Below are 25,097 nucleotides of genomic sequence, written 5' to 3'. Positions count from 1 at the left end.
CCACCCGCCTCGGCCTCCCAAAGTGCTGGGATTACAGGCTTGAGCCACCGCGCCCGGCTAATTAATTTAAATTTAAACTACTTGAGCACAACCCTGTTCAATATGTTTTTTCTCATTGGCCTTAAGAAAAGAAAAAGAGCCCAGAGGAGTCTGAACTATGTGAGGTATGCAAAATTTATCAGGCCAGAGAGAGATGAGTTTGGGACTTCAATCATGTCCCCACATCCCTGTATTAGTTGGTTCTAACACTGCTATAACGACATACCCAAGACTGAGTAATTTATAAAGAAAAGAGGTTTAATTGACCCCAAGTTCCACATGTGGGGGGGGGACATCAGGAAACTTAACAATCATGGTGGAAGGGGAAGAGGCACGTCTTACGTGGTGGCAGGTGAGAGGGAGCAAGCGAGAGTAGGGGAAACTGCCTTATAAAACCACCAGAACAGCATGGGGGAAACCATGCCCATGATCCAGTCACCTCCCACCGTGTGTGGTTCCTCCCTCCATATGTGTGGATTGTGGGGATTACAATTCAAGATGAGATCTGTGTGGGGACACAGAGCCAAACTGTATCAATCACCACACTTGGGGGGCAATTGTTTAAAGTCACATTGCTCCTTACTACCTGCTTCATCCATATTAATGTTCTTGGAGTTTGTGATACAAAGAACAATGTATAGCCAATCAACAGCTTATGTTATTTTAATGTATGTTACTGGTAAACAATTTAGGAACTGCCTCTTCTTTCTGCTTTAAAAACCTACTTGTAAGTGCTGTTAATTAGAGCATATATTCAGGGCAATTTGAATACACATGCTTTCATGCGGCAGTTCTCAAACTTGGTTCAAATAAACTCTCTACTTACATTAATTTTGCCTCGGTTTTTTCCCTTTAGGTTGACAATATTGCATCAAGTTGAATGCTCACAGCAATTGTATGAACGAGATGGTATTTATTATTGGCCCTACTTTATACCTGAGGAACAGAGAAGTTGAACAACTTGTCCAATATCACAGTTTGACAGCAGGAGGACCATTATTTGAAGCAGGCACTCTGATTGCAGACACCCAGTTTTTACACTTTTACACGTTGTACTATATTGTTTTCTGAACTCCAAGATTCCATGGATCTTTGACTTTTTAAAAAATTTCACTTTTTTTTTTTTTTTTTTTTGAGAAGTACTACAACACGATGTGTGTGTGTATTCACATACATTTTTGGAAAACATAATCTGAAAAAAAAAAGCCAAAACACTTCACATGAACGGAGAGCCAAAGGAAGGTCTGGGGTACAGATGCTGTCCAGAAATACTTAAAAATAAATGTATTATATTAACACAGACTAGCAGCCATCCCCCTACACCCTGGGTACTTTTTAACCCAATCTGCTAGGATTAAGGGCGGGAGTCCAGGTTCCCGCAAGCCCGCGGCAGCCGCGCATGCTCGGAGCACAGGGACCGCTCCAGCGTGTCCGTGGCCCCGCCCACCCAGGCCGCAAGGACTGCCGGGACGGCCCCCATCTTCTTTGGGCGCTTTAGGCCGGCCGGCTGCGCTGGGGAGTCGAGTCGTTGGTGTTGCTGTTTGTAAGCCTGTGGCGCGGCTCTGTGGGACCAGAACCTTAAAGGTGAGAAACTCTCGGTGGCTAATGAAAAGCTACAAAACGGCCCACTTTGCTGGTGCGCGATAGCGCGTTTCCGTTCCTTACTGCCTCTCGCGGCGCCGTCAGCCTTTCGCTTTCCTCACGTTCAGGCCGAGCGCCGCGTGGGCCGCAGCCGGCGGCGGCGGCGGAGCGGTGGGGGCGCCGGCGCCGGCGTCGGCGAGCCTCCCCCCGCGACGAGTGTAGGAGCCTGGAGTTCCCGGCATGTGGCTGGTGCCCAGGCAGTTCAGCGGTTGCTTTGAGGCGGCACTGTGGCTGCCCCATCCCCATTGCGTCCTTTCGGTTTTTTACCTCTACCGCGTTCTAGTCTCACCGAAGGCTTGTGGCCATCCCTGCAAGTTTCTGGGAAGGTGAGCACGGGGTAAACGTCTGTGGAGCCTGTGGACTGACTGGAAGCCAAAGAACTTAGGGCCGCAGATCCACCCCAGCGTCACTCTTTTGGTCTTTTAGGGCCTTCATCGCTCACATCAGGTTTCGGTGTGAAACGGAAAAACGTGGGTAATATTTCACTTCCAGTCGTACATTCAGGAAAAGTAAGCGATGAAACGCAGTCCCAAAATTAGGTAGGCCAGATAGGTTTTGCAGGGACTAGATAGTTGTTTTACCTCATGGTTTGCTCTATAAGGGGCCCTAGATCACGGTAGTAACTTAGATTGTAGATTGTGATAGACAAGACAATGCATAACATTGAGTAAATTCTTCAGGGGGATGTGCATCACGCAGTACCCCGATGCAAGTGCTTCGTATCTGCATCCAGGGTAGTGAATGCAATTGCATTTTGTCAGGTGATGCTTCCAAGAAGTGTACCTATATCAGGTCATAACTAGAGTCAGTTAATGGCAATATTCTTGATGGTTTGTTCACATAACTTTTGTACAATATGGATGACTGGGTGGCTTAGTAGAGTCCTGGAGGTAAGTACTTCGTAATTAGAAGACTTGGTTTGTAATTTCTAGCAAACCAGTATCATAGCCTCCTTTTTTCCTTGAAGTGCTCATGTCAGGAATGCGAAACAGGAAACTGGCTATCCAATGTATTCGTGAATTAGTAGGCATACTCCCCAGTTTATATCGTGTCAGTGTGACCACATTCTCCAATTTTTGTTTTCGTATGTTCCTTAGCATAGAGTGTCTAAGGAACTGGAGTGTGTGTTTGGATTTTTTTCACCTTAAAGTTATGATACCTAACTTGCTGATAACAAGATTTGGGTAAGTTAGCTGTGACTGCATTTTAAAAGAAATGAGGCAGGGCTTGGTGCCTCACACCTGTAATCTCAGCACTTTGGGAGGCCGAGGTGGGTGGATCGCCTGAGGTCAGGAGTTCAAGACCAGCCTGAACAACATGGTGAAATCTCTTTCTACCAAAAATACAAAAATTATGCCGGGCTCAGTGGCTCATGCCTGTAATCCCAGCACCTGTGGAGGCCGAGGTGGGTGGATCGCCTGAGGTGGAGAGTTCGAGACCAGCCTGACTAACATCGAGAAACCCACGTCTCTACTAAAAATACAAAATTAGCTGGGCATGGTGGCGCATGCCTGTAATGCCAGCCACTCGGGAGGCTGAGGCAGGAGAATCGCTTGAACGCGGGAGGGGGAGGTTGCCGTGAGCGGAGATCATGCCATTGCACTTCAGCCTGGGCAACAAGAGCGAGCGAAACTCTTGTCTAAAAAAGAAAAAAAAAAAAAAAAAAAAAAAAAGAAAAAAAGAAACGAGACGAAACAAATGCACGGTGATATACTGAAAGATAATATTTTTTGAAGCTGGAAATGGTCGGTCAGTGATTGGAGTTTTTTTTTTTTCCCTAAAGCTTGCTTGACCAGCTAAATGAAGATAAAGAGTTTCTTGTTACAGAGGATGGGGTAGTGATTTACTGAAAGAGGGGCAGCTTTTTTCATAGTCTTTAGATATTTGTCATTACTTACTCCAAAGTGTTGCTTTGTTGAGATATTTGAGAATTGAGTAAAGAAACTGAACCTGTAAAATGAGAAATTCTTGATTTTTTTTAAAGAAAACAATGAGATATGAATACTTTGTAAACATTTTCTTTCTAGTCTTGAGTTTTATATTAAAAATAACTTTATGCTAATTTGGTAAATTTTACAGATAGCCACAATGGCTGAAAATGGTGATAATGAAAAGATGGCTGCCCTGGAGGCGAAAATCTGTCATCAAATTGAGGTATGAGTCCTGTGCTATAAACTGCAAAAACAAGTTCCTTGAAAGAAAATGGACGACCTCAACACAAATAGAGAAAGAACATTTACTTTGAGTATATGGACATATTCAACATTTGGCTTGTCTTTGATTCTTAGATGAACATATAATGACATACAGTTTTATATTGGTGGAGCCAGGTTATGAAACTCAAGATGTACAAACATTTCAAAAGGTTAATACTATAAGCTAGTGTTATCTTTTTAAAATTTTAGTTGCATGGTTTTATATAAAATTTTAACTTCATAGTCTCATATAAAATGAGGGTATTTCCTTCCTCATAAGATGGTTTGGAGTATTACATTAGTGAATAAAATGTTAAGCACTTAGAAGAATGCCTGACACATAAATAACATTAAAATCCTTGGTAAAGTACCTTCCCTGTGAAATAACACTATATTTTTGGTCATCCTAGTAGTTTTTCTCTGCCCAAACAGTTCTCACCGATTGTAACTTTAATTTTTTTTTTTTTTTTAGGCAGAGTCTCACTCTGTTGGCCGGGCTGGAGTGCAGTGGCACTATCTTGGCTCACTACAGCAATTTTGGCTTACTGCAGCCTCCGCCTCCCACGTTCAAACAATTCTTCTGCCTCAGCCTCCCGAGTAGCTGGGACTACAGGAGCATACCACCACACCTGGATAATTTTGTATTTTTAGTAGAGATGGGGTTTCACCATGTTGGCCAGGCTTGGTCTCGAACTCCAGACCTCAGGTGATCTGCCTGCCTCGGCCTGCAAAAGTGCTGGGATTACAAGTGTGAGCCATTGTACCCAGCCATTGTGGGAGGATTGGCAGAGCCCAGAAAGTAGAGGTGATCATACCACTGCACTCCAGCCTGGATGACAGAACCAGACACTCTTTGGGGGGTGGAGGGGTGATGGAAGGAAACCTGAGAGTCTTTGTGAGCATACTCTGGCTCGGGAGGCTGCCTGATTTGCAAATCATTTTTTGTTCAATTAAACTCTATTTAAAAAGAAAAAACCTTTACAGTATCAATAATGGTTTCATGGGAAATTATCTTTAAATTTACATTCTTGCTAAGGAACCCCTCAGATCATATTGTTTGGTGTGGGGTTTTTCTGCAGTTCTCAGAACTACTTTTTTTTAAAGCTATACCTCTCTGCATTTAACATGTCCTATGTTCCTTTTTTGTTATTAATTTCTTTATGATTGTGGGGAGAAAAATGAGAAGTTACTCATTCTGTGTTTAATACTTAAAAAGTTATATCTCTCCCACAACCTGCCAACTCTCAAATCCTACTTTTCTGAGGTAATCAAGTTTCAAAGCTTTTGACATTTGCTTCATGCTCATGCTAATTTTTTTTAGTGGCCCTTATATGTTACAACAGTTCTAGGTTCAGAGTAAAATTGAATGGAAGGTACAGAGATTTTCCATATATCCCCTGCCACCACACAAGCATAATGTCTTCATCTTTACAAACATCCCCCACCAGAGTGGTGCATTTCTAACGATTTTATTTCCTTCCGTTTCCCCCACTAAATATAGGATACATTTTTGTGGAGAATTTTTCTGTCATCAATAATTTATTCTTTCTCCTCTTTAATATGTAGGATCTAATTTGTTTTTTTATTTAAGCTCTAATCGTTCTTTGACAAATATATATAAATCTTAGTAAACATGTTTATCGATTTCTTCAAGGTAGAATTGTTGGAGCTATGCTGGCTCCAGGATTATGCACATTAAAAAAAAACCTGATAATTGTCAATTTACACCTACCTGCATATCTAGTTCTCTGTGTTCAAGTCAATACTAGGTATTCTTTGTTTTTTTCCTAATCTTAGCCAGTTTGTTAGGTAAAAAATGCTGTCTCATTGCTTTAAATTGTATTTCTTTGATTGATAATGAAATGAGGTTGGTTTTTTTTAGTTTACAGTACTTTTTTTTTTTTATAATTTTTTTTCTTTTTTGAGGCAGAGTCTCACTCATCTCCCAGGCTGGAATGCAGAGTGCGGTGGTGTGATCTTGGCTCACTGCAACCTCCACCTCCCAGGTTCACGTGATTCTCCTGCCTCAGCCTCCCAAGTGGCTGGGATTACAGGTGCACACCACCATCCTTGGCTAATTTTTGTATTTTTAGTGGAGACAGGGTTTCACCATGTTGGCCAGGCTGGTTTTGAACTCCTGACCTTAAGTGATCCACCTGCTTTGGCCTCCCAAAGTGCTGGGATTACAGGCGTGAGTCACTGCTCCTGGCCTATTTTTAATAATTAAAAAAAAAAAATCGTTAGCTGGGCATGGTGGCATGTGCCTGTCGTCCTAGCTACTTGGAAGGCTGAGGTGGAAGGATCAGTTGAGCCTGGGAGTTTCAGGCTGCACTGAGCTATGATTGTACCACTGCACTCCAGCTTGGGCAACAAAGACACATCCTATCTCTGAAAAATAAAGTGTCCTTTTTTTTTTTCAACTGGAATGAGAACATTTTCTCAGTTTTTTTTTTTTTTGTTTTTTTTTGTTTTTAAGACAGAGAGAGTATTGCTCTGCGCCCAGGCCAGAGTGCAGTGGCAGTGATCTCGGCTCACTGCAACCTCCACCTCCTGGGTTCAAGCTAGTCTCATGCCGTAGCCACACGCATAGTTGGGATTAGAGGTGTGCACCACCATGTGCAGCTGAGTTTTGTATTTTTAGTAGAGGCAGGGTTTCACCACATTGGCCAGTCTGTGCTCAAACTCCTGGCCTCAAGAAATTGACCCAGCTCAGCCTCCGAAAGTGCTGGGAGTACGTTTGAGAGCCACTGTGCCAGGCCATTAAAATATCCTTTACCTATTTTCTATTCGAGTGTTTGCTTTTTACCTTCCTTCTTTGTAAGAATTCTTGACAAATTTGTTTGTCTTTTACTTTTTCTGTTACTTCTGGCATTCCAAATAGTCATACTTGGGTTTTTCCTTCGCTTGTACATTGAGAGTGCTTCTGTGCTTATATTCAATAAACATTTACTTTAACTTTTTTTTTTTTTTTGGGACGGAGTTTCGCTCTTGTTACCCAGGCTGGAGTGCAATGGCGCGATCTCGGCTCACCGCAACCTCCGCCTCCTGGGTTCAGGCAATTCTCCTGCCTCAGCCTCCTGAGTAGCTGGGATTACAGGCACGCGCCACCATGCCCAGCTAATTTTTTGTATTTTTAGTAGAGACGGGGTTTCACGGTGTTGACCAGGATGGTCTCAATCTCTTGACCTCGTGATCCACCCGCCTCGGCCTCCCAAAGTGCTGGGATTACAGGCTTGAGCCACCGCGCCCGGCCCGACTTTAACTTTTTTTGAGGAAGCATCTCTCTTGGTTGCCCAGGCTCTGGAGTAACAGTGGCGCAATTATGCCTCACTGGAGCTTCCACCAGGCTCAAGTGATCCTCCCATTTCAGCTTCCTGAGCTGGGACTACAGGCAATGTACCACCATGCCTGGTCTTTTTTGTAGAGCTGGGGTCTCACCATGTTGTTTGGACTGGTCTTGAACTCCTAGGCTCAAGTGATCTGCCCACCTCAGCCTCCTAAAGTGCTGAGATTAGACATGAACCACCACCCTGGCCCTTATTTTTATTTTTTTGAGATAGAGTCACGCTCTGTTGTGCAGGCTGGAGTGCAGTGGCGCGATCTTGGCTCACTGCAACTTCTCCCTCCTGGGTTCAAGCAATTCTCCTGCCTCAGCCTCCCCAGTAGCTGGGACTACAAGTGTGCACCACCACACCCAGCTAATTTTTGTAATTTTAGTAGAGACGGGGTTTCACCATGTTGGCCAGGGTGGTCTCGATCTCTTGACTTTGTGATTCAGCTATAGGTGTGAGCCACTGTGCCTGGCCCTTGGCCCTTACTTTTAATTTAAAAAAATTAGAAGGCCAGGTGCAGTGGTTCACGACTGCAACCCCAGCACTTTGGGAGGCTGAGGCATTGGGATCACTTCAGATCAGTTCAAGGCCAACACGATGAAACCTTGTTTCTAGTAAAAATACAAAAATTAGCTGGGTGTAGTGGCGCATACCTGTAATCCCAGCTACTTTGGGAGGCTGAGACAGGAGAACTGCTTGAACCTGGGAGGCAGCGGTTGCAGTAAGCCCAGATTATTCACTCCAGCCTGGGTGACAGAGTGAGACTCCATCTCAAAAAAAAAAAAAAAAAAAAAAGTGATTAGCCAGTTTATTCCAGTTATTTTAACCATCTAGTCTTTCCACAGTAATTTGCAAGAGGCTTTTCATATAATCTTTAAATATATTCTTCCTTGTTTTAAGGCTTTCTAGTCTATTAACACATCTGTTACACTGTTTAAGTAATTGACATTTTAGTTTTATCTTTTTGTTAATTTGTATTGTAAACATATCGTATTTTAATTTGTAAACATTTTATATCGTATATTTGGGGGAAGATGTTTATTGCCTTTTGTAACTTGTGACATGTATTTTTAAATAACAGAACTTGGTACTGGAAAGTAATAAGAAATGTCAGGATTGGAGTCCATATTATACAGTGTTCTGAAATACATTGTATTATCTCACAGTATTATTTTGGGGACTTCAATTTGCCACGGGACAAGTTTTTAAAGGAACAGATAAAGCTGGATGAAGGCTGGGTACCTTTGGAGATAATGATAAAATTCAACAGGTAACAAGCTTTTAAAAATAATCTTGCGGTTTTCTGTTTACAGTGAGTGCTACTGCTGAGTCTTACATTTTTATATGTATACTTCAGGTTGAACCGTCTAACAACAGACTTTAATGTAATTGTGGAAGCATTGAGCAAATCCAAGGCAGAGCTCATGGAAATTAGTGAAGATAAAACTAAAATCAGAAGGTCTCCAAGCAAACCGCTACCTGAAGTGACTGATGAGTATAAAAATGATGTAAAAAACAGATCTGTTTATATTGTAAGTGAGCCTTTAATGCATTTAAATATCTTACATTTATTTAGAAAGTACAGCAGAGTAGGCTGGGCGCAGTGGCTCAAGCCTGTAATCCCAGCACTTTGGGAGGCCGAGGCGGGTGGATCACGAGGTCAAGAGATCGAGACCATCCTGGTCAACATGGTGAAATCCTGTCTCTACTAAAAATACAAAAACATTAGCTGGGCATGGTGGTGCGTGCCTGTAATCCCAGCTACTCAGGAGGCTGAGGCAGGAGAATTGCCTGAACCCAGGAGGCGGAGGTTGCGGTGAGCCGAGATTGCGCCATTGCACTCCAGCCTGGGTAACATGAGTGAAACTCCGTCTCAAAAAAAAAAAAAAAAAAAAAAAAAAAAAGAAAGTACAGCAGAGTAAAGAAGAGTAAGGGATCAGGAATCACAGCCTCACTAATTACTGTGTATTCTTTTGTAAATATTCTTAACCTAAGTTTTTTTGTTTTGTTTTGTTTTTGAGACAGAGTCTCGTCCTGTTGCTCGTTGGAGTGCAGTGGTGTGATCATGGCTCAGTGCAGCGTTGACCTTCTGGGCTTAAGTGATCTTCCGGGCTTAAGTGATCTTCCCACCTCAGCCTCCTGAGTAGCTGGGACTATAGGCATATGTGGCTGTACTAAAAATTTGGCCATACCTGGCTAAAAATTTTTTGTAGAGACAGGGGTCTCCCTGTATTGCCCAGGCTGGTGTCGAACTTCTGGGCTCCAGTGATCCACTCACCTTGACCTCCCAAAGTACTGGGATTATAGGCGTGAGCCACCATGCTTGGTCCTAAGTTTTATCTTCATAAACATGGATATTTTCTACCTTGTAGAACTGTTGTGAGAATTAAATGAAAAAGAAAAACAAAAAAAAACCGTCCTACCATTGGATGAAATCTTTGGCATATTCTAAGCACTTACAGCATATTAGCTGTTCTTATCTATCAGCTGCTAAACTTGATTGCAGTTTTCTTTAGCATATTTTTAAATAGTTTATAATGGAAAATTTCAGATACATATATAAATAGGTTGAATAATGTACCATCACCCAGCTTTAGTAGTTCTTAGCAGAACACGTAAATCATCTTGTTTTATTTCTGCCTCAACTGAATTATTTTGTTTTTTTTTTGTTGTTGTTGTTGAGACGGAGTTTCACTCATGTTACCCAGGCTGGAGTGCAATGGCGCGATCTCGGCTCACCGCAACCTCCGCCTCCTGGGTTCAGGCAATTCTCCTGCCTCAGCCTCCTGAGTAGCTGGGATTACAGGCATGCACCACCATGCCCAGCTAATTTTTTGTATTTTTAGTAGAGACGGGGTTTCACCATGTTGACCAGGTTGGTCTCGATCTCTTGACCTCGTGATCCACCCGCCTCGGCCTCCCAAAGTGCTGGGATTACAGGCTTGAGCCACCGCGCCCGGCCCTGAATTATTTTGAAGCAAATACCAGATGAGTCAATTTTATTGCACCGGAGAATAGTGGCTCCTACACAAGGTTTTTAAGTGATTACTAAAAAGAGAAATAGAGATAGATAGGTATATCCTGCTTCATTTCAAGATAAAATGAATCAAATTCTCTCCAGTTGTTTATCTGAGAAGTCATTATTTGTTGTTTGTACATTTCTTCCCACTCTTCACAGAAAGGCTTCCCAACTGATGCAACTCTTGATGACATAAAAGAATGGTTAGAAGATAAAGGTCAAGTACTAAATATTCAGATGAGAAGAACACTGCATAAAGCATTTAAGGTATGATCATACCGACTTTTTTGAGTTCGAAAATATATGGGACATAACTTAATATTTTCCTTCCTTTTTATAGGGATCAATTTTTGTTGTGTTCGATAGCATTGAATCTGCTAAGAAGTTTGTAGAGACCCCTGGCCAGAAGTACAAAGACACAGACCTGCTAATACTTTTCAAGTAAGTCTTTTTGCTGATGTTTCTCCTGGCCTTTTAGTTATATGGAATTGACACACTAGGGTAAGGAGCATGGAAGTAGCATCCTCTCTAAGGCTAAAGATTTTTAATATCTTTAGATGTCCTTTGAGAAATGCTTGATATTTGCTCGGTGAGAATTATAGTCTTTTGAGACTATAAGAAAAGTGTTCATTAGTACCTTTTCACTGTTAGCAATGTTTTTTTTTTTTTTTGAGACGGAGTTTCATTTTTACTGCCCAGGCTGGAGTGCAATGGTGCAGTCTTGGCTCACTGCAGCCTCTCCCTCCTGCGTTCAAGTGATTCTCCTGCCTCAGCCTCCTGAGTAGCTGGGATTACAGGTGGCTGCCACCATACCCAGCTAATTTTTGTATTTTTAGTAGAGATGGGTTTCACCATGTTGGCCAGGCAGGTCTCGAACTCCTGACCTCAGGTGATCTACCCACCTTTGCTTCTCAAAGTGTTGGGATTACAGGTTTGAGCCACTGCCCCCAGCCACTGTTAGCCATTATTAAAGGAGGTTATATTTTAGTACTGATTTTGCATCTAAAACTTTTAGTCAGGCTGGGTATTAAAATTTGGGCTTTTGTGTGTTTGCAAAATGTATCAGTGCAGTTTTCATCTTAATTTTTCATAGCCTATATATTTTTAACAGTAGAAAGGATTATTGGAAATTTGGATCACATTCTTTGTGTTTATATGTGTGTGTCTGTCTCAGTGTCTGAAAATGGGGATGAACCAGAGCATTTTCATAATAAAACTAGTTGTAGGGCCATAGTTTCTGACTTTAGAAGACTGTGTATAGTCTTCTAAATGGTATATACAAAACCTGATTGACTTAAGAGATGCACTCTGATGGATCATAGTATCAGTGTTAAACCCTCAAACATTATTTAACATGGTTTTCATCATTGCTGTTATTCTTGGGTCTTGGGGATTTTAGAATTTTCTCCTTTTGTGAAATTAACACCATAGAGGACTGAAATATTATTTGCTTGACTTCAGATGCACTTCCCCCCCCGCCATACATGAATGATAAATGAAAATCAACATGAGATTGCTGATGGGCAGGGGGTTTCTTTTTGGGGTCATGAAAATGTTCTGAAATTAGTAGTGATGGTTGTACAACTCTGAATATACTAAAAAACATTCGAGGTACACTTTAAAAGAGTGAATTTTGTGGCACATGGATGTCTTTTCCTTAGTAAGGCTGTTATTTAAAAAAACATGAGTAACTTCCTTGGCATATTTTGAAGTTTTAGTTGATGATTATGTTGATAGTAAATGTGTACAACATTCATTGCTGTGCCATGTCTTAAGTCACTCAAAATATTCTGCAGTCTTAACTTTGTTCTCATGAACTTAGCCTCTGTACTGTGTGTTCTTTAGGGATGATTACTTTGCCAAAAAAAATGAAGAAAGGAAACAAAATAAAGTGGAAGCAAAATTAAGGGCTAAACAGTAAGTACATTGAACTAATAGTGACATAATTTAAATTCCTTAAAGCTTTGACAAAAGTATAGTTGGTGAGCTCTGAAATACTGGCAATAGGCCCTTCTCTTTGCTAGTGAAACACTGAGATCTTAAGCTGCCTTGACAATCTGGGGGCAAAATTGCATTGCCGTCTAGCATTGCATGATCAAAAAACTTAAGGACGTCTGGCTTTGGTTAAATAGTTTAGTGATCATGAGTGGTTAACCGTATTAGCACTTTGTTTTCTTATATAGTAAGTGGAAATATGTTATAATTACAATATTTTTATTTGTAGAGAGCAAGAAGCAAAACAAAAGTTAGAAGAAGATGCTGAAATGGTAAGTATATATATTACTGGTAGCTAGTGCATCTGTAATTCAAAGTTAAATGAATAGGTTTTAAGTCTGAGGACTTTTTAAAAAAAATTTGTAAGCAAAGCTATCTATAGTTGTCATTGAACTAAAGTAATGTATCAGGTACTATATTGAAGGAAAAGAGAACACTAAGGATAAGAAATATGTTTTAAAATAAGGAAAAGGCTGGGCACAGTAGCTCATGCCTGTAATCACAGCACTTTGGAAGGCCAAGGTGGGCAGATCATTTGAGGTGAGGGGTTTGAGACCAGCCTGGCCAATATGGTGAAACTCCGTCTCTACTGAAAATACAAAAATTAGCCAGGCATGGTGGTGCATGCCTGTATTCCCAGCTACTCAGCAGGCTGAGTCACAAAGAGTTGCTTGAACCCAGGAGGTAGAGGTTGCAGTGAGCTAAGATCACACTACTGCGCTACAGCCTGGGTGACAGAGTGAGACCCTGTCTAAAAATAAAAAATAAAATACAGGAAATTATATTTTGAAATATTCAGAAAAAGTTCATTTATGCCTAGAACTTATTTTTATGAGAAAATGTTCTATAACTTCTAAAGATTCTAATCATAGATTAATACTCATGTGACTTTTAATTTTGACTTTTATAAGATGCTGTTGTGTATTTCCATTTAGAAATTTACAAATAAAAATTTTTATTTGGGGAAAATAATGACTATAAAAAAATTTTATAAGTATGACAAATAATACTTCCTAGAATTATTTTCCAAGGTAGTTTAATAATCAGACTTATGTAGTTTATAACTAATTAAATACCAGTTGTATAAGAGATCAAATAAGTTAAAATTGAAAGCCATTGTAGAATAAACGATGACAAAGGAAAACACCAACTCTGTGAAACTACTTTAAAATAGCATTTTGGTTTCTAGTCTTTTTCTTATATAGGTATAATGTAGTGTGAGTCATCTGGTCTGTTGTTGCTTTTAAGAAACTTTTTGATCACTTTGTATATTTTTATAGAAATCTCTAGAAGAAAAGATTGGATGCTTGTTGAAATTTTCGGGTGATTTAGATGATCAGACCTGTAGAGAAGATTTACACATCCTTTTCTCAAATCATGGTGAAATAAAATGGATAGACTTCGTCAGAGGAGCAAAAGAGGTTTGGAAACACTCCTATGGTTTTTAGCAATCAGTTTGAAAATCTGTAGAAATTTATCTTGTAGAAGACAAAATTAGTAGAAAGTTATTTTAAAATTGTGTTTATTAAATTAGTTTCTACTTGATCATTTGTTGTTATTGTCACTAGATGTGAAGTCTGATTCTGGATTATCCTAGTTTTTACTTGATCATTTACTTTGTTGTTACAGTATTGTTACTATATGTGATATCTGATAGTTTCTGAATCATATGAATGACTTCATATTGGTGATTGCAGTTTTACTTCTGTAGCATACCTTTTCTAATGTTCAGTAAAAGTCAAACTGGTAAAGGCATAACAGGTTTGCAAGGTAGAAAAAATTACTTTGAACAAAGAAATTAATTGTGGGACTAAAAACTAAGGGTGTGGCTTTCATTTTCTGTCTCTGATATAGGGGATAATTCTATTTAAAGAAAAAGCCAAGGAAGCATTGAGTAAAGCCAAAGATGCAAATAATGGTAACCTACAATTAAGGAACAAAGAAGTGACTTGGGAAGTACTAGAAGGAGAGGTGGAAAAAGAAGCACTGAAAAAAATAATAGAAGACCAACAAGAATCCCTAAACAAATGGAAGTCAAAAGGTCATTTACTCTGATTTTTCTTTAACAGTCTGGTTGTTTAACCCATTTACTTGAGCAAAAACTTTAATCAGTGTTCAAAAACACTGACAAGAGACTTAAAAAAAAAAAACTCTTTACGAAGTGCTCAATTGTGTCTATACAGGTCGCAGATTTAAAGGAAAAGGAAAGGGTAATAAAAGTGCCCAGCCTGGGTCTGGTAAAGGAAAAGTACAATTTCAGGGCAAGAAAACAAAATTTGCTAGTGATGATGAACATGAAGAAAATGGTGCAACTGGTAAGTTTTTTCTAAGTCCTTTGGTAGTTTCATGAGAAAATGTGTACTTCCATAAATAAATGATTTGTCAGACAGAATAGGGATTTGGCCTTTCAACTCCTGGATAAGTGCCATTCGTGGATTATTATTATTTACCTCAGTCATGCTGTTGTATAAGTCAGGTACAGGATATCTGGAAGATGAATCTAGAGGTCAGATGGTCTGTACTAAGAGAAAAACCTTTTGTCATGGGTGCAAGGAAGTTGTTATGTCTTTTTCAACGGTATCATTACAGTATTAGTGATTGTGCTCAGTATTAAAATAGAGCAGTACTTACGTTGAATTTAACAAAAATTGTTATTTTATAGGACCTATGAAAAGAGCAAGAGAAGAAACAGACAAAGAAGAACCTGCATCCAAACAACAGAAAACAGAAAATGGTGCTGGAGACCAGTAGTTTAGTAAACCAATTTTTTATTCATTTTAAATAGGTTTTAAACTACTTTTGTTTGTGGGGGCTTTTAAAAGGAAAACCGAATTAGGTCCACTTCAATGTCCACCTGTGAGAAAGAAAAAAGTTTTTTTGTTGTTTAACTTGTCTTTTTTTCTTAACCAAATGAGAATTTTTTTGAATGTATAGTTCTGTTTGTGTTATTTCAGATGATTCAAATATCAGAAGGAAGGTTCTTCCACTAAATTGCCTTTGTAATATGAGAATGTATTAGTACAAACTAATAAAATATATACTATATAAAAAGAGTAAAAACATAGTTTTTTGTTTTGTTTTCTTTTTGTACCCAGAGCATTCAAAACAACTAGAATATTAGCTATTGCCTATGGGCCCTTCCCACAGGCTATTTATTATGTCTCCTAGGCTGGCTTTCTGTATTTACACAGGAAAGTTGAAAACACTAGAAATAATTATTTGTTACAAAGCTTTTCTTTTTTTTCCTTTTGAGATTGAGTCTTGCTCTGTCGCCCAGGCTGGAGTGCAGTGGCACAGTCTCAGCTCACTGCAACCTCTACCTCTCGGGCTCAAGTGATTCTCCTGCCTCAGCCTCCCAAGTAGCTGGGATTACAGGTGTGAGCCACCGCGCCTGGCCCACAAAGCTTTTCAATACTGAATGTAGTCCAGCCAAAATCAAGAGACTTACGGATTTCTTTTTGTGAAACTTGTATGATGCCGGTAGGTCATATCGAAGCTCTGTAAAACAAAAGCCACCTAAAGATAAAATTATATTTCCGAACATTTACCACCCTTGACTAAACAAATTAAGAAAAACATTAAGTGCTGGTAAACTGAGTATTTTAGAACTTTTAACATATCCAAGTAGTGACTTGCTATATTCCCAGCATTGGCCATGGCAGCTTGGCATTTCTGCCATTATGGCTGTTTATACTGTAATTTGAGATTATAAGTGAAGAGTTTAGAAGGATAAAAGGTGGACAAAAAGTACATCCTCTGAAAATGATGGTACCTTTCTATTTTTCATTTCCTAATAGTTTATATAATTAGCTTAATCTCATAATAACCGTGCTTATTTCAAAATTTTCTAACTCAAGAGTTTAATAATGGTAGTAAGTAGCTAATTATTTTCCTCCTAAGCTCTAAAATGAAAACCAATTTTTCATATTTCTTCCTTCTAAAGAATAATGTAGGCTGTGTGTGGTGGCTCATGCCTGTAATCCCAGCACTTTGGGAGGCCAAGGGTGGAGGACCACCTGAGGTCAGGAGTTTGAGACTAGCCCTGCCAACATGGTGAAACCCTGTCTCTACTGAAAATACAAAAACTTTGCTGGGCATGGTGCGTACCTGTAGTCCCAGCTACTCAGGAGATTGAGGCAGGAGCATTGCTTGAACCCGGGAGGCACAGGTTGCAGTGAGCTGAGATTATGCCACTGCACTCCAGCCTGGGCAACAGAGCAAGACTGTCTCAAAAAAAAAAAAAAGAAATTAGAAAGGTTATCCAGGTGGCATTTTCCATGAATGAATTTCAAACCAAGATCTGACCAACCCCAAGCTCATGTTTTTAATCATTGTGCTGCTATAGTATTCTGCCTGAGTCTGGAGTGACCAAATACCTGAATGCTATTAGAAATTTTCAGTAAATTGCATAAATCAAGACAGTCTCAGGCTAAGTGTTCACTCTGCTTTTATTCCATTTCCAATCTATTACCAATCATGCACATTTTGCCACTCTGTAAAGTATACTTTATAGTATATTTCCTCAGCACCTGCCTGAAAGTTTTGGTTGAGTGAAAGCATGTTGGCCCTTTTGGATATTAGCTTTTGAGATTTATCTTACCTGCAATAATATCTATCTTGATTTTCCATTCTGCAGCTTTCTTTTGAATATGCTAAACATAAATAATATGTTATTATGAACTGATTTTTAAATAATTTTTTAAAAAATTGCTTTTTGCTAATACTTGAGATTGTGTTTTTAAGCTTAAAATTTCATTAGAATCTAGACCCTTGTAAACATTTCAATTGAATGGATAGTATTCTGTAAATAAGAAATCAAGCCATTTCAGTATATTTAACAATCGGAACCAAATCACACAATAAATCCAATTGATAGAAAGCTATTTATGCACCACATAATGCCATTTGGGGTTATCTAGGGACTGCATATAATTTGGTAGTCCCATAAAATTATAAAGGGATCTGAAAAATTCCTGTCGACTAGTGATGTGGCTATCTTGACATCATAGTACAACACATTATCTTTTTGCTGTTTATATATCTTTAGATTAAAAAATACCATTGTGTTACAATTGCTTGTAGTATTCAACACAGCGACATGTTGACAGGTTTGTAGCCTAGGAATAATAGATTAGAACCATAGAGACTTTGTACAATGATGAAATCACCTCGTGATGCATTTCTCAGAATGTATTAGAACATATCCCTGTTGTTAAGGGATGCATGACTATTTCAGAAATCTATCAGAGATGTGTAATGTACTCATGATTTCTGTAGCATTATTTCTTTAATATATACAGCTAGTTATCCTAGAAACCATTTAGCAGAGATCTATGTACATGGGCAATTCAGTTCATGCAATTTTACTGCATGAACTGTATATGAGTTGTGTAAAATTCATGTTATGCCAAGTTGTGCAGAAAAGAGTTCACAGCAGGCCTGACTGCTTATCTTTAGAAAGGCTTGCTTATAAGTTTGGCCCTTGACTGGAGATTGGGAACTTAGATTTTGAGAGGGTTCCCACTCCCTACTCCCTTAATAATAGAGTCTCACTGTGCCTAACACTGTTGATGCTGAACACCTGTTTTCCTACTGGGCGTCTAGAGTTTGAGTATGTGTCAGAAAGGGAACTGCTATATGATCAGTTCCTAATCAAAGTCCTGGGCGCCGAGTCTCTGATGAGTTTCCCTGGTTGGCAGTATTTCACATGTGTTGTTAATAATTCATGCTGGGGAAATTAAGTGTGTTCTGTGTTATTCCTCTGGGTGAAGACTTGGGAAGCTTGCCCCTGGTTTCCCCTATTCTCTGCCCAATGTACCTTTCTTTTTGCTGATTTTGCTCTATATCCTTTCACTGTAATACATCATAGTCATGAATAAGACTGTATGCTGAGTCCTATGAGATTTCCTAGTGAATCATCAAACCTGAAGGTGTTCTTGGGAACACACGTTTGGATACCAGTATTTACTGGTGCTTGCTTTCACATACAGTGAGTGAGGATTTATTCACTAGCTATGTTGTGACCTGTTGCTTGCCTACTGTACCACTGCTCATTGTTAGCAGTACGTTTTTTTAGCTGTTTTATTTTATGTTTTTTAAAGGGTTATCAGATTACCATGTAACTAGAATGTATTATTTCCAACTGGATTTTTTTGTTTTTATATGAATTAAGTATTTTTTCCAACAAAATCACTTTAAAATCTTTGAATACATTTATGATTTAAATAATAATAACTAACATGCAGTTATACATGTCAGACACTGATCTAAGTGCTTTGTAAATACTAACTCATGTAATCCTCACAATTCTTATGAACTATTGGGTACTCTTAGTCCCTTACACTTAGAGTACAGGTGAGAACAGTATAAATGACAAAACTGAAGCTCAATTACCTTGACCAAGGTAACAGCTGGGAAGCAGCCAAGCTTGGATCTGAACCCAGGGTGTCTGGTCTGGCTTCAGAATCTCTGTCCCTAACCACCATGTTATACCCACACTAAAAAAATGTACTGTCCCTCCTCTCAGTTTCCTGGAATACAACTTATACACCCCTTCATGTGTTATATGCTGCAAAAATAAGAATAGATGATATCTGAACTCAGATCTGTTTAGCTCTAGGCTCAGTGTTCTGAAAACCTGGCCTTACTGCCTCCCTTAAGTACATCAGGCCACACAAGGACAATGGGACAAAAAGCATCAACTGAGACTTAACAGAGAAATCAAAACATACTGTAATGCTAGTTATAACACACTTCTCTACTCCTGAGTTATACTCTTGTGACAACAGTTCCTGTCTGAAAAAATCTTTGAGGAAAGCAGTCTTATAACCTGGAAAAAGACCAATCATAGATGCTAGCTGGCTAAGCGGAAAATTTAGTTCCTAAGTTTCAGATGTCAAAAAGGTCAGGAGAAATAGATACTGTGGTATCTAGTATTCACAGCAAATCCTAAAAACACTGTCATGAATTTAAAAATAAATGCCACTGAATATCAGATGATTTGAACTTACTTCTCTAGTTGAGGATTTGTGTAAAGAATATACTGCTGTTCTTGCCATTTCCAGAGCAGTCTTTAGAAAAGTCATATCTGTCCCTGTGAAGAGTAGGAAAAAAAGCTCCTTTTTACCTCTTATCAAAATAGAAGATTAAGTTAGTAGGATTTAGAAACATTTTCTTCCAAACTCCAAAATAGCCACCTTGAAATCTTTTAGCAATAAGGGTACAAATAAACTATCAAAATATTATTTTAAGATTGGTAGAATAAAATCAGAATTATACTGTCTTGGTTAAATAAGGCTAAAGTAAAAATTTTAATATTCCAACATTAATGACTTTCAAAAAGGGGAGAAGGAAACGTGTATCGTAGTATTCAGAATCATCTTGGTGGGGGCCGGGTACTTTTTGAACTATGCATGACTTTTCCTACCCTCACTGACTTCCTAAACTCCTTGCCCACGGTGCACACAAAATTAACAGCCACAGTGAGTCACTGTTACTGATGGGCACATGTAGAAATCCTTGCGTCTGTTAAGACATTAAAAAACAGGTTCTAAAAGTATAAAATTCTTTGTATGTTTCATATTCATTCAAAAGGGTTACGCAAATTATTCTTGAAAACAAATGGGAGACATACAATGAATGAAATGACTCTTTGTTTACTTAATACAAATTTGTAAAAACAAAAGTTGAAAAACTCAATTTCTGGCATGGTGGTTCACGCCTGTAATCCAAGCACTTTGGAGGCCAAGGCGGGCGGATCACCTGAGGTCGGGAGTTCAAGGCCAGCCTGACCAACATGGTGAAACCCCATCTTTAAAAAAAAAAAAAAAAAAAAAACTCAATTTCTTAGCCATACATTAAACAAATTGAAATTTAAATTATAAGAACTATACAGGTGGGCTGGGCGCGGTGGCTCACACCTGTAATCCCAGAACTTTGGGAGGCCGAGGTGGGTGGATCACGAGGTCAAGAGATCGAGACCATCCTGGTCAACAAGGTGAAACCCCGTCTCTACTAAAAATACAAAAAATTAGCTGGGCATGGTGGCGCGTGCCTGTAATCCCAGCTACTCAGGAGGCTGAGGCAGGAGAATTGCCTGAACCCAGGAGGCGGAGGTTGCGGTGAGCCGAGATCGTGCCATTGCACTCCAGCCTGGGTAACGAGAGCGAAACTCTGTCTCAAAAAAAAAAGAAAAAAAAGAAAAAAAAAAGAACTATACAGGTAAGAGATTGGTTTACTTAATGAAGAGTAGTAAAATGACTTATCCTTAGTTTAATGAAGAGTGATAAAATCACCTAGCCCAAACAGTCAATGATAAAAATGGTTTTTATTTTTTCTAGACACGGTTTTGCTGTCTCCAAGGCTGGAGTGCAGTGGCACATTCATAGCTCATGGCAGCCTTGAATACGTGAGCTCAAGTGATCCTTCTACCTCACCCTCCCGAAGACCTAGGACTATAGGCTCACCATCACACTTGGCTAATTAAAAAAAATTTTAGTTGTTGTTGAGGCAGGGTCTAACTGTGTTGCCCAGGCTGGCTTTCAACTCCTGGCCTCAAAGAATCCTCCTGTATCGGCCTCCCAAAGCACTGGGATTACACACCTTAGCCACTGTGCCTGGCCTTAAAAATAGTTTTAAAAATGTGTCTATAAATATAGCAATATACCTGATTCTTGTTACAAACCTTTATTATTTTTGGTCCCAAAGGGAGGATTCATAATTACTGTATCAAATGACTTGGACATTCTGTTAGATAATAAGCACACATCACATTGAATCATGTCAATATTTGTTAACTCAAACTCTTCCACATTCCTGTTAAATATTTCCAATGCATCTTCATCTATGTCAAATCCAACACACAACCTATAAATACAAAACACACACAGAGTTGTGACTTATAGCTCCCAAGTAAAAACAAAAACAAAATTAGCTTTTTAAAAAAACCACGTATCTTTTTAACCCAATTAGCAAAATAAGAATGTTTTCTTTTTTTTTTTTCCAGACAGGATCTTGCTGTGTCACCCAGATGAGTGTAGGGGTGCCATGCCATCCTGATGCACTTCAGCCTCAACCTCTTGGGCTCAAGCAGTCCTCCCACCTCAGCCTCCCAAGTAGCTAGGACCCCAGGTGCATGACACCACACCCAGCTAATTTTTGTATTTTTTGTAGACATGGGGTTTCACCATGTTGCCCAGGCTGGTCTCAAACTCCTGGGCTCAAGTAATCTGCCCACCTTGGTCTCCCAAAGTGCTGGGATTACAGGCATGAGCCACTGTGCCTGGTCAAGTGTTGCTTTCAATAGCATAATTTCCCAACCTGGCAGAGGTTGGAAACTCAGGTTTGTATAAAAGGAACTACTGCTTTTACCATTTTAATTTATTTTGTGTAGTTTGTTTAGATCTACTCATTCAAAATCTATTCGGTATCAGATTTTTGCTCCCTATATCTCATTCTTTGGAGTCTCATAAATATGATTCAGTTAATCACATTGCTGCTCCTTATTAAAACCACCCAATATCCCCACCCAATACCCAAATAGTATATATTGCATTACGTACCCTGCTCCTAACATTGCACTTCCGATGCTAAGTACTCCACAACCACAACCTAGATCGGCAACGACTTTATTTTCAATGTCATCATAAGTGTTATGGATTGTATACAGCATACATGCTAAAAAATAAAAACTAGAGAATAAGCAAGCTGATGACTAAAACCAAATTGTGCAAATGACTCTTTCTAAAATAATTTCTTGTCTTGCATTACTTAGTCCTTTCCCAAATGGCATTCCAGATTATTTTTTTAAAAAGATAAGGTATAATAATTTGGTATGTAGTAAAGAGGCACCACAGAGGAGGCTAATACCCACCAGTGGTTCTCAAAAAATAGTCTCTGTTAGCAATGCCAAGAATGACAAAACTGTGACCAGTCTCTGATGTAAAATGAGGAAAAAAAAGTCAAAATGTTTTTTTTCTCAGCTTGTTCAAAACATTGCCATACACTCATATCAGTTCTTTCTGTGATGCTGAAATATTTTTTTTTTTTTTTTTTGAGACGGAGTTTCACTCTTGTTACCCAGGCTGGAGTGCAATGGCGTGGCTCACCGCAACCTCCGCCTCCTGGGTTCGGGCAATTCTCCTGCCTCAGCCTCCTGAGTAGCTGGGATTATAGAAACACACCACCATGCCCAGCTAATGTTTTTGTATTTTTAGTAGAGACGGGGTTTCACCATGTTGACCAGGATGGTCTCGATCTCTTGACCTCGTGATCCACCCGCCTCGGCCTCCCAAAGTGCTGGGATTACAGGCTTGAGCCACCGCGCCCGGCGATGCTGAAATATTTTTATGAAGGAATGGTAAGAGTAAATAGGTTTTAAAAAAAATCCTTCCTCGTCAACATAAATTTGGCAACTCCGTATCAGTTTCCAAAATTGATTTGAAATTTTACTTATCTGTGAAATCTGTAAAACTAGGAACCACTATCAAACCAGCATTAGCATCACAAAGACACAGAACCTTTTTTTTTCCTTTTGTTTTTTTAAAACACAGACAGGGTCTCACTATACTGCCCAGGCTGGTCTGGAACTCCAGGGCTCAAGCAATCCTCCTACTTCAGCCTCCCAAAGTGTTGGGATTACAGACATGAGCCACTGTGCCCAGCCACAGAAATTTGTTTTAACAAGTTTGTCACCAGAACACAAGCACCATAAGCTCCACAATATGGCTTTTAGACACATATATTCATGATCTACAGACATGTATATTCATAATCTACAAATGAGACCTCATAATAGAACTACTGGGTATTAGATATACTGAAGGTTAAACATAAATAACATCACCACTGACATCTTCCTGAAGATACCTGAATCCAGTAAAGGCTGCTGGCCATTGATACCCGAGGATCCAGAGGGGTTTTTTTGTTTTGTTTTTTCAGAGATAGGGTCTATCTCTATCACCCAGACTGGAGTGCAGTGGCAGGATCAGAGCTCACTGCAGCCTGAAGCTCCAGGGCTCAGGTGATTCTCCTGACTTAGTAATAGCAGTTGGGACTATAGGCGAATACTACCACACACAGCTAATTTACTATTTTTTTTAAGAGCTGGGTCTCACTGTGTTGCCCAGGCTGATCTTGACCTCCTGGCCTCAAGTCATCCTCTTGCCTCAGCCTCCCAAATTGCTGGGATTATAGGGGTGAGTCACCGTACTTGGTCAGATTGTTACCATTTTTTAAATTGGATTCCGCTAAAAAAACTACATTCAGCAGACTAGTAAGTCATTATTTCAGAAAATTGGTCTTAACCTAGACACAGTAGTTTTGAGCAAATTTTTGGTTGGAATCATACAATATCTTGACGTTTAAATGTAAATACACATGTATTCTCCTTGACTTTCATTGGCAGCTTAGAAACGACTATTTTGGAACTGGAAAAAACTCCTTGCAGGTGCTTTCAGAAAATTAATTTTTCTAAGGGGCCAGGCTCAGTGGCTCATGTCTGTAATCCCAGCACTTTAAGAGGCTAAGGTGGGAGGATCACTTCAGCTCAGGAGTTTGAGACCAGCTTGGGCAACATAGCAAGACCCTGTGTCTACAAAAAATAAAAATAAAAAAATATTAGCCAGGCATGATGGTGTGTGCCTGTAGTCCCAGCTGCTCAGGAGGCTTAGGCGGGAGGATCACTTGAGTCCTGGAGGTCAAGGCTGCAGTAGGCATGATCATGCCACTGCACTCCAGCCTGGGTGACAGAGTGAAACACCCATCTCAAAAACTAATAAAAATATTTTTTTCTAAGGCTTCCCAATGACTTCGGTAACACAGATAGATGTTTTCCTGTATTCTCTCTTGTATTCCCAGTTATCAATGTCTGGCATGAAATGACAATGCTAATGCTCAGAAAAATCTGTTAAAATTAATATGCACGCCCACTTTTATACAGCACATATTCTGATTCTGTTAAACAACCCTTCCACTATCAACTCTAGTATTCATTTCTAGGGCACAGTATAGCACAAAAATCCTTAGTTGCAATAGGAAATTGATCTTTACTTAGCAGATATTTACTGAGCTCCTAAATAGTACCACCAGCAACTCTTCCAGGCACTGGGAATTCAAGTATGAACGAGACCAACAAATACCTTGTCCTCAAAGAGTTTATAACGTGAGAAGTGGGGGAAGAAAAAAAAAAAAAAAAAAAAACCCACCACATTAAAAAAGTGTCTGGCAGTGTTAAGGGACCTGCAGAAAACTAGACAGGAAAACGATAAATTGTGTGTGCGTCTGTGGAGGGCGTGCCTTGAGGTGCAGTGTCAAAGAAGAACTCTCTAACGCGATAGGTGATCTTAGGGCTAAATTTCTCTAGACATTCTCTGTATCCAAATAACTTCTATTTTTATCACAGAGTAGACTGGACTAACGCTGAAGGCAGGGGAGTGGTGAACCAGCCGCCCTACCTGCAATGTGCGGCCTGGTGGGATACTGTTCTAGAAGCAGCTTGGGCTTTTCGAATCCATCCACTTGTTGCAGGCGACACTCTAGTTCCTTAAGCCTTAATTTCTTCATTTTGCTTTAAAGCATGGGGTCACAGGGTTTGAAGGCACAGGATCTGCGGAGAAATCTATTGAACTGGGATGTTTCCTCCCTACCCCCAACCTTCCCCCCTATTCAGCACCGCTGGCCAGACCCAAAGATGCGCTCTAAGGAGACGCCGCGATGCTGGGCACAGGGCGAGCCTCGGACCCACCTCCCGGGTAACCCACGCGGTCCCGGGAGACTGCGACGGCGCCTGGCTGAAGCCCCAGAATACCTCGCGGCAGGACCTCTGGAGGCGACCTGCACTTCGGCCGGGGCCGGAAGCGCCAGCCCGTACCCGCGCAC

General features: G+C 39.9%; 2 protein-coding genes across 7 annotated transcripts; one reads left to right on the top strand and one right to left on the bottom strand.

The window, feature by feature from the left end:
- Positions 1-1,464: 1,464 nt before the first annotated feature.
- Positions 1,465-15,285, top strand: SSB (small RNA binding exonuclease protection factor La). 2 transcript variants are annotated; one of them, XM_032293030.1, is made up of 12 exons: positions 1,465-1,623; positions 3,760-3,834; positions 8,374-8,477; positions 8,565-8,739; positions 10,386-10,493; positions 10,567-10,667; positions 12,072-12,143; positions 12,451-12,493; positions 13,502-13,642; positions 14,076-14,262; positions 14,405-14,536; positions 14,884-15,285. In XM_032293030.1, the coding sequence occupies exons 2-12, from the start codon at positions 3,769-3,771 to the stop codon at positions 14,970-14,972; spliced, it is 1,218 nt and encodes a 405-aa protein (XP_032148921.1). In that variant the 5' UTR covers positions 1,465-1,623; positions 3,760-3,768; the 3' UTR covers positions 14,973-15,285. The 2 variants fall into 2 exon arrangements, with proteins under 2 accessions (XP_032148921.1, XP_032148920.1); XM_032293029.1 differs by having other exon boundaries at positions 1,482-1,623; positions 8,289-8,477.
- Positions 14,973-25,097, bottom strand: METTL5 (methyltransferase like 5). Of its 5 annotated transcripts, none has more exons than XM_032293031.1 (8): positions 24,964-25,097; positions 24,674-24,825; positions 21,782-21,896; positions 20,905-21,086; positions 19,232-19,314; positions 16,822-16,873; positions 15,670-15,737; positions 14,973-15,075 (listed from the first exon to the last, which is right to left on the bottom strand). In XM_032293031.1, exons 2-8 carry the CDS (start codon positions 24,780-24,782, stop codon positions 15,037-15,039), a joined length of 648 nt encoding a protein of 215 aa, XP_032148922.1. In that variant the 5' UTR covers positions 24,783-24,825; positions 24,964-25,097; the 3' UTR covers positions 14,973-15,036. The 5 variants fall into 5 exon arrangements, with proteins under 5 accessions (XP_032148922.1, XP_032148923.1, XP_032148924.1 ...); XM_032293032.1 differs by having other exon boundaries at positions 15,670-15,719; XM_032293033.1 differs by lacking the exon at positions 16,822-16,873 and having other exon boundaries at positions 15,670-15,719; positions 24,674-25,072.

This window comes from Sapajus apella, unplaced genomic scaffold (genome assembly GCF_009761245.1).
Source record: "Sapajus apella isolate SASKATOON/1434 unplaced genomic scaffold, GSC_monkey_1.0 scaffold28, whole genome shotgun sequence".
Taxonomy (NCBI): Eukaryota; Metazoa; Chordata; class Mammalia; order Primates; family Cebidae; genus Sapajus; species Sapajus apella.
The sequence above is the reverse complement of the archived record's forward strand: the minus strand, read 5'-3'. Positions and strand labels throughout refer to the sequence as shown.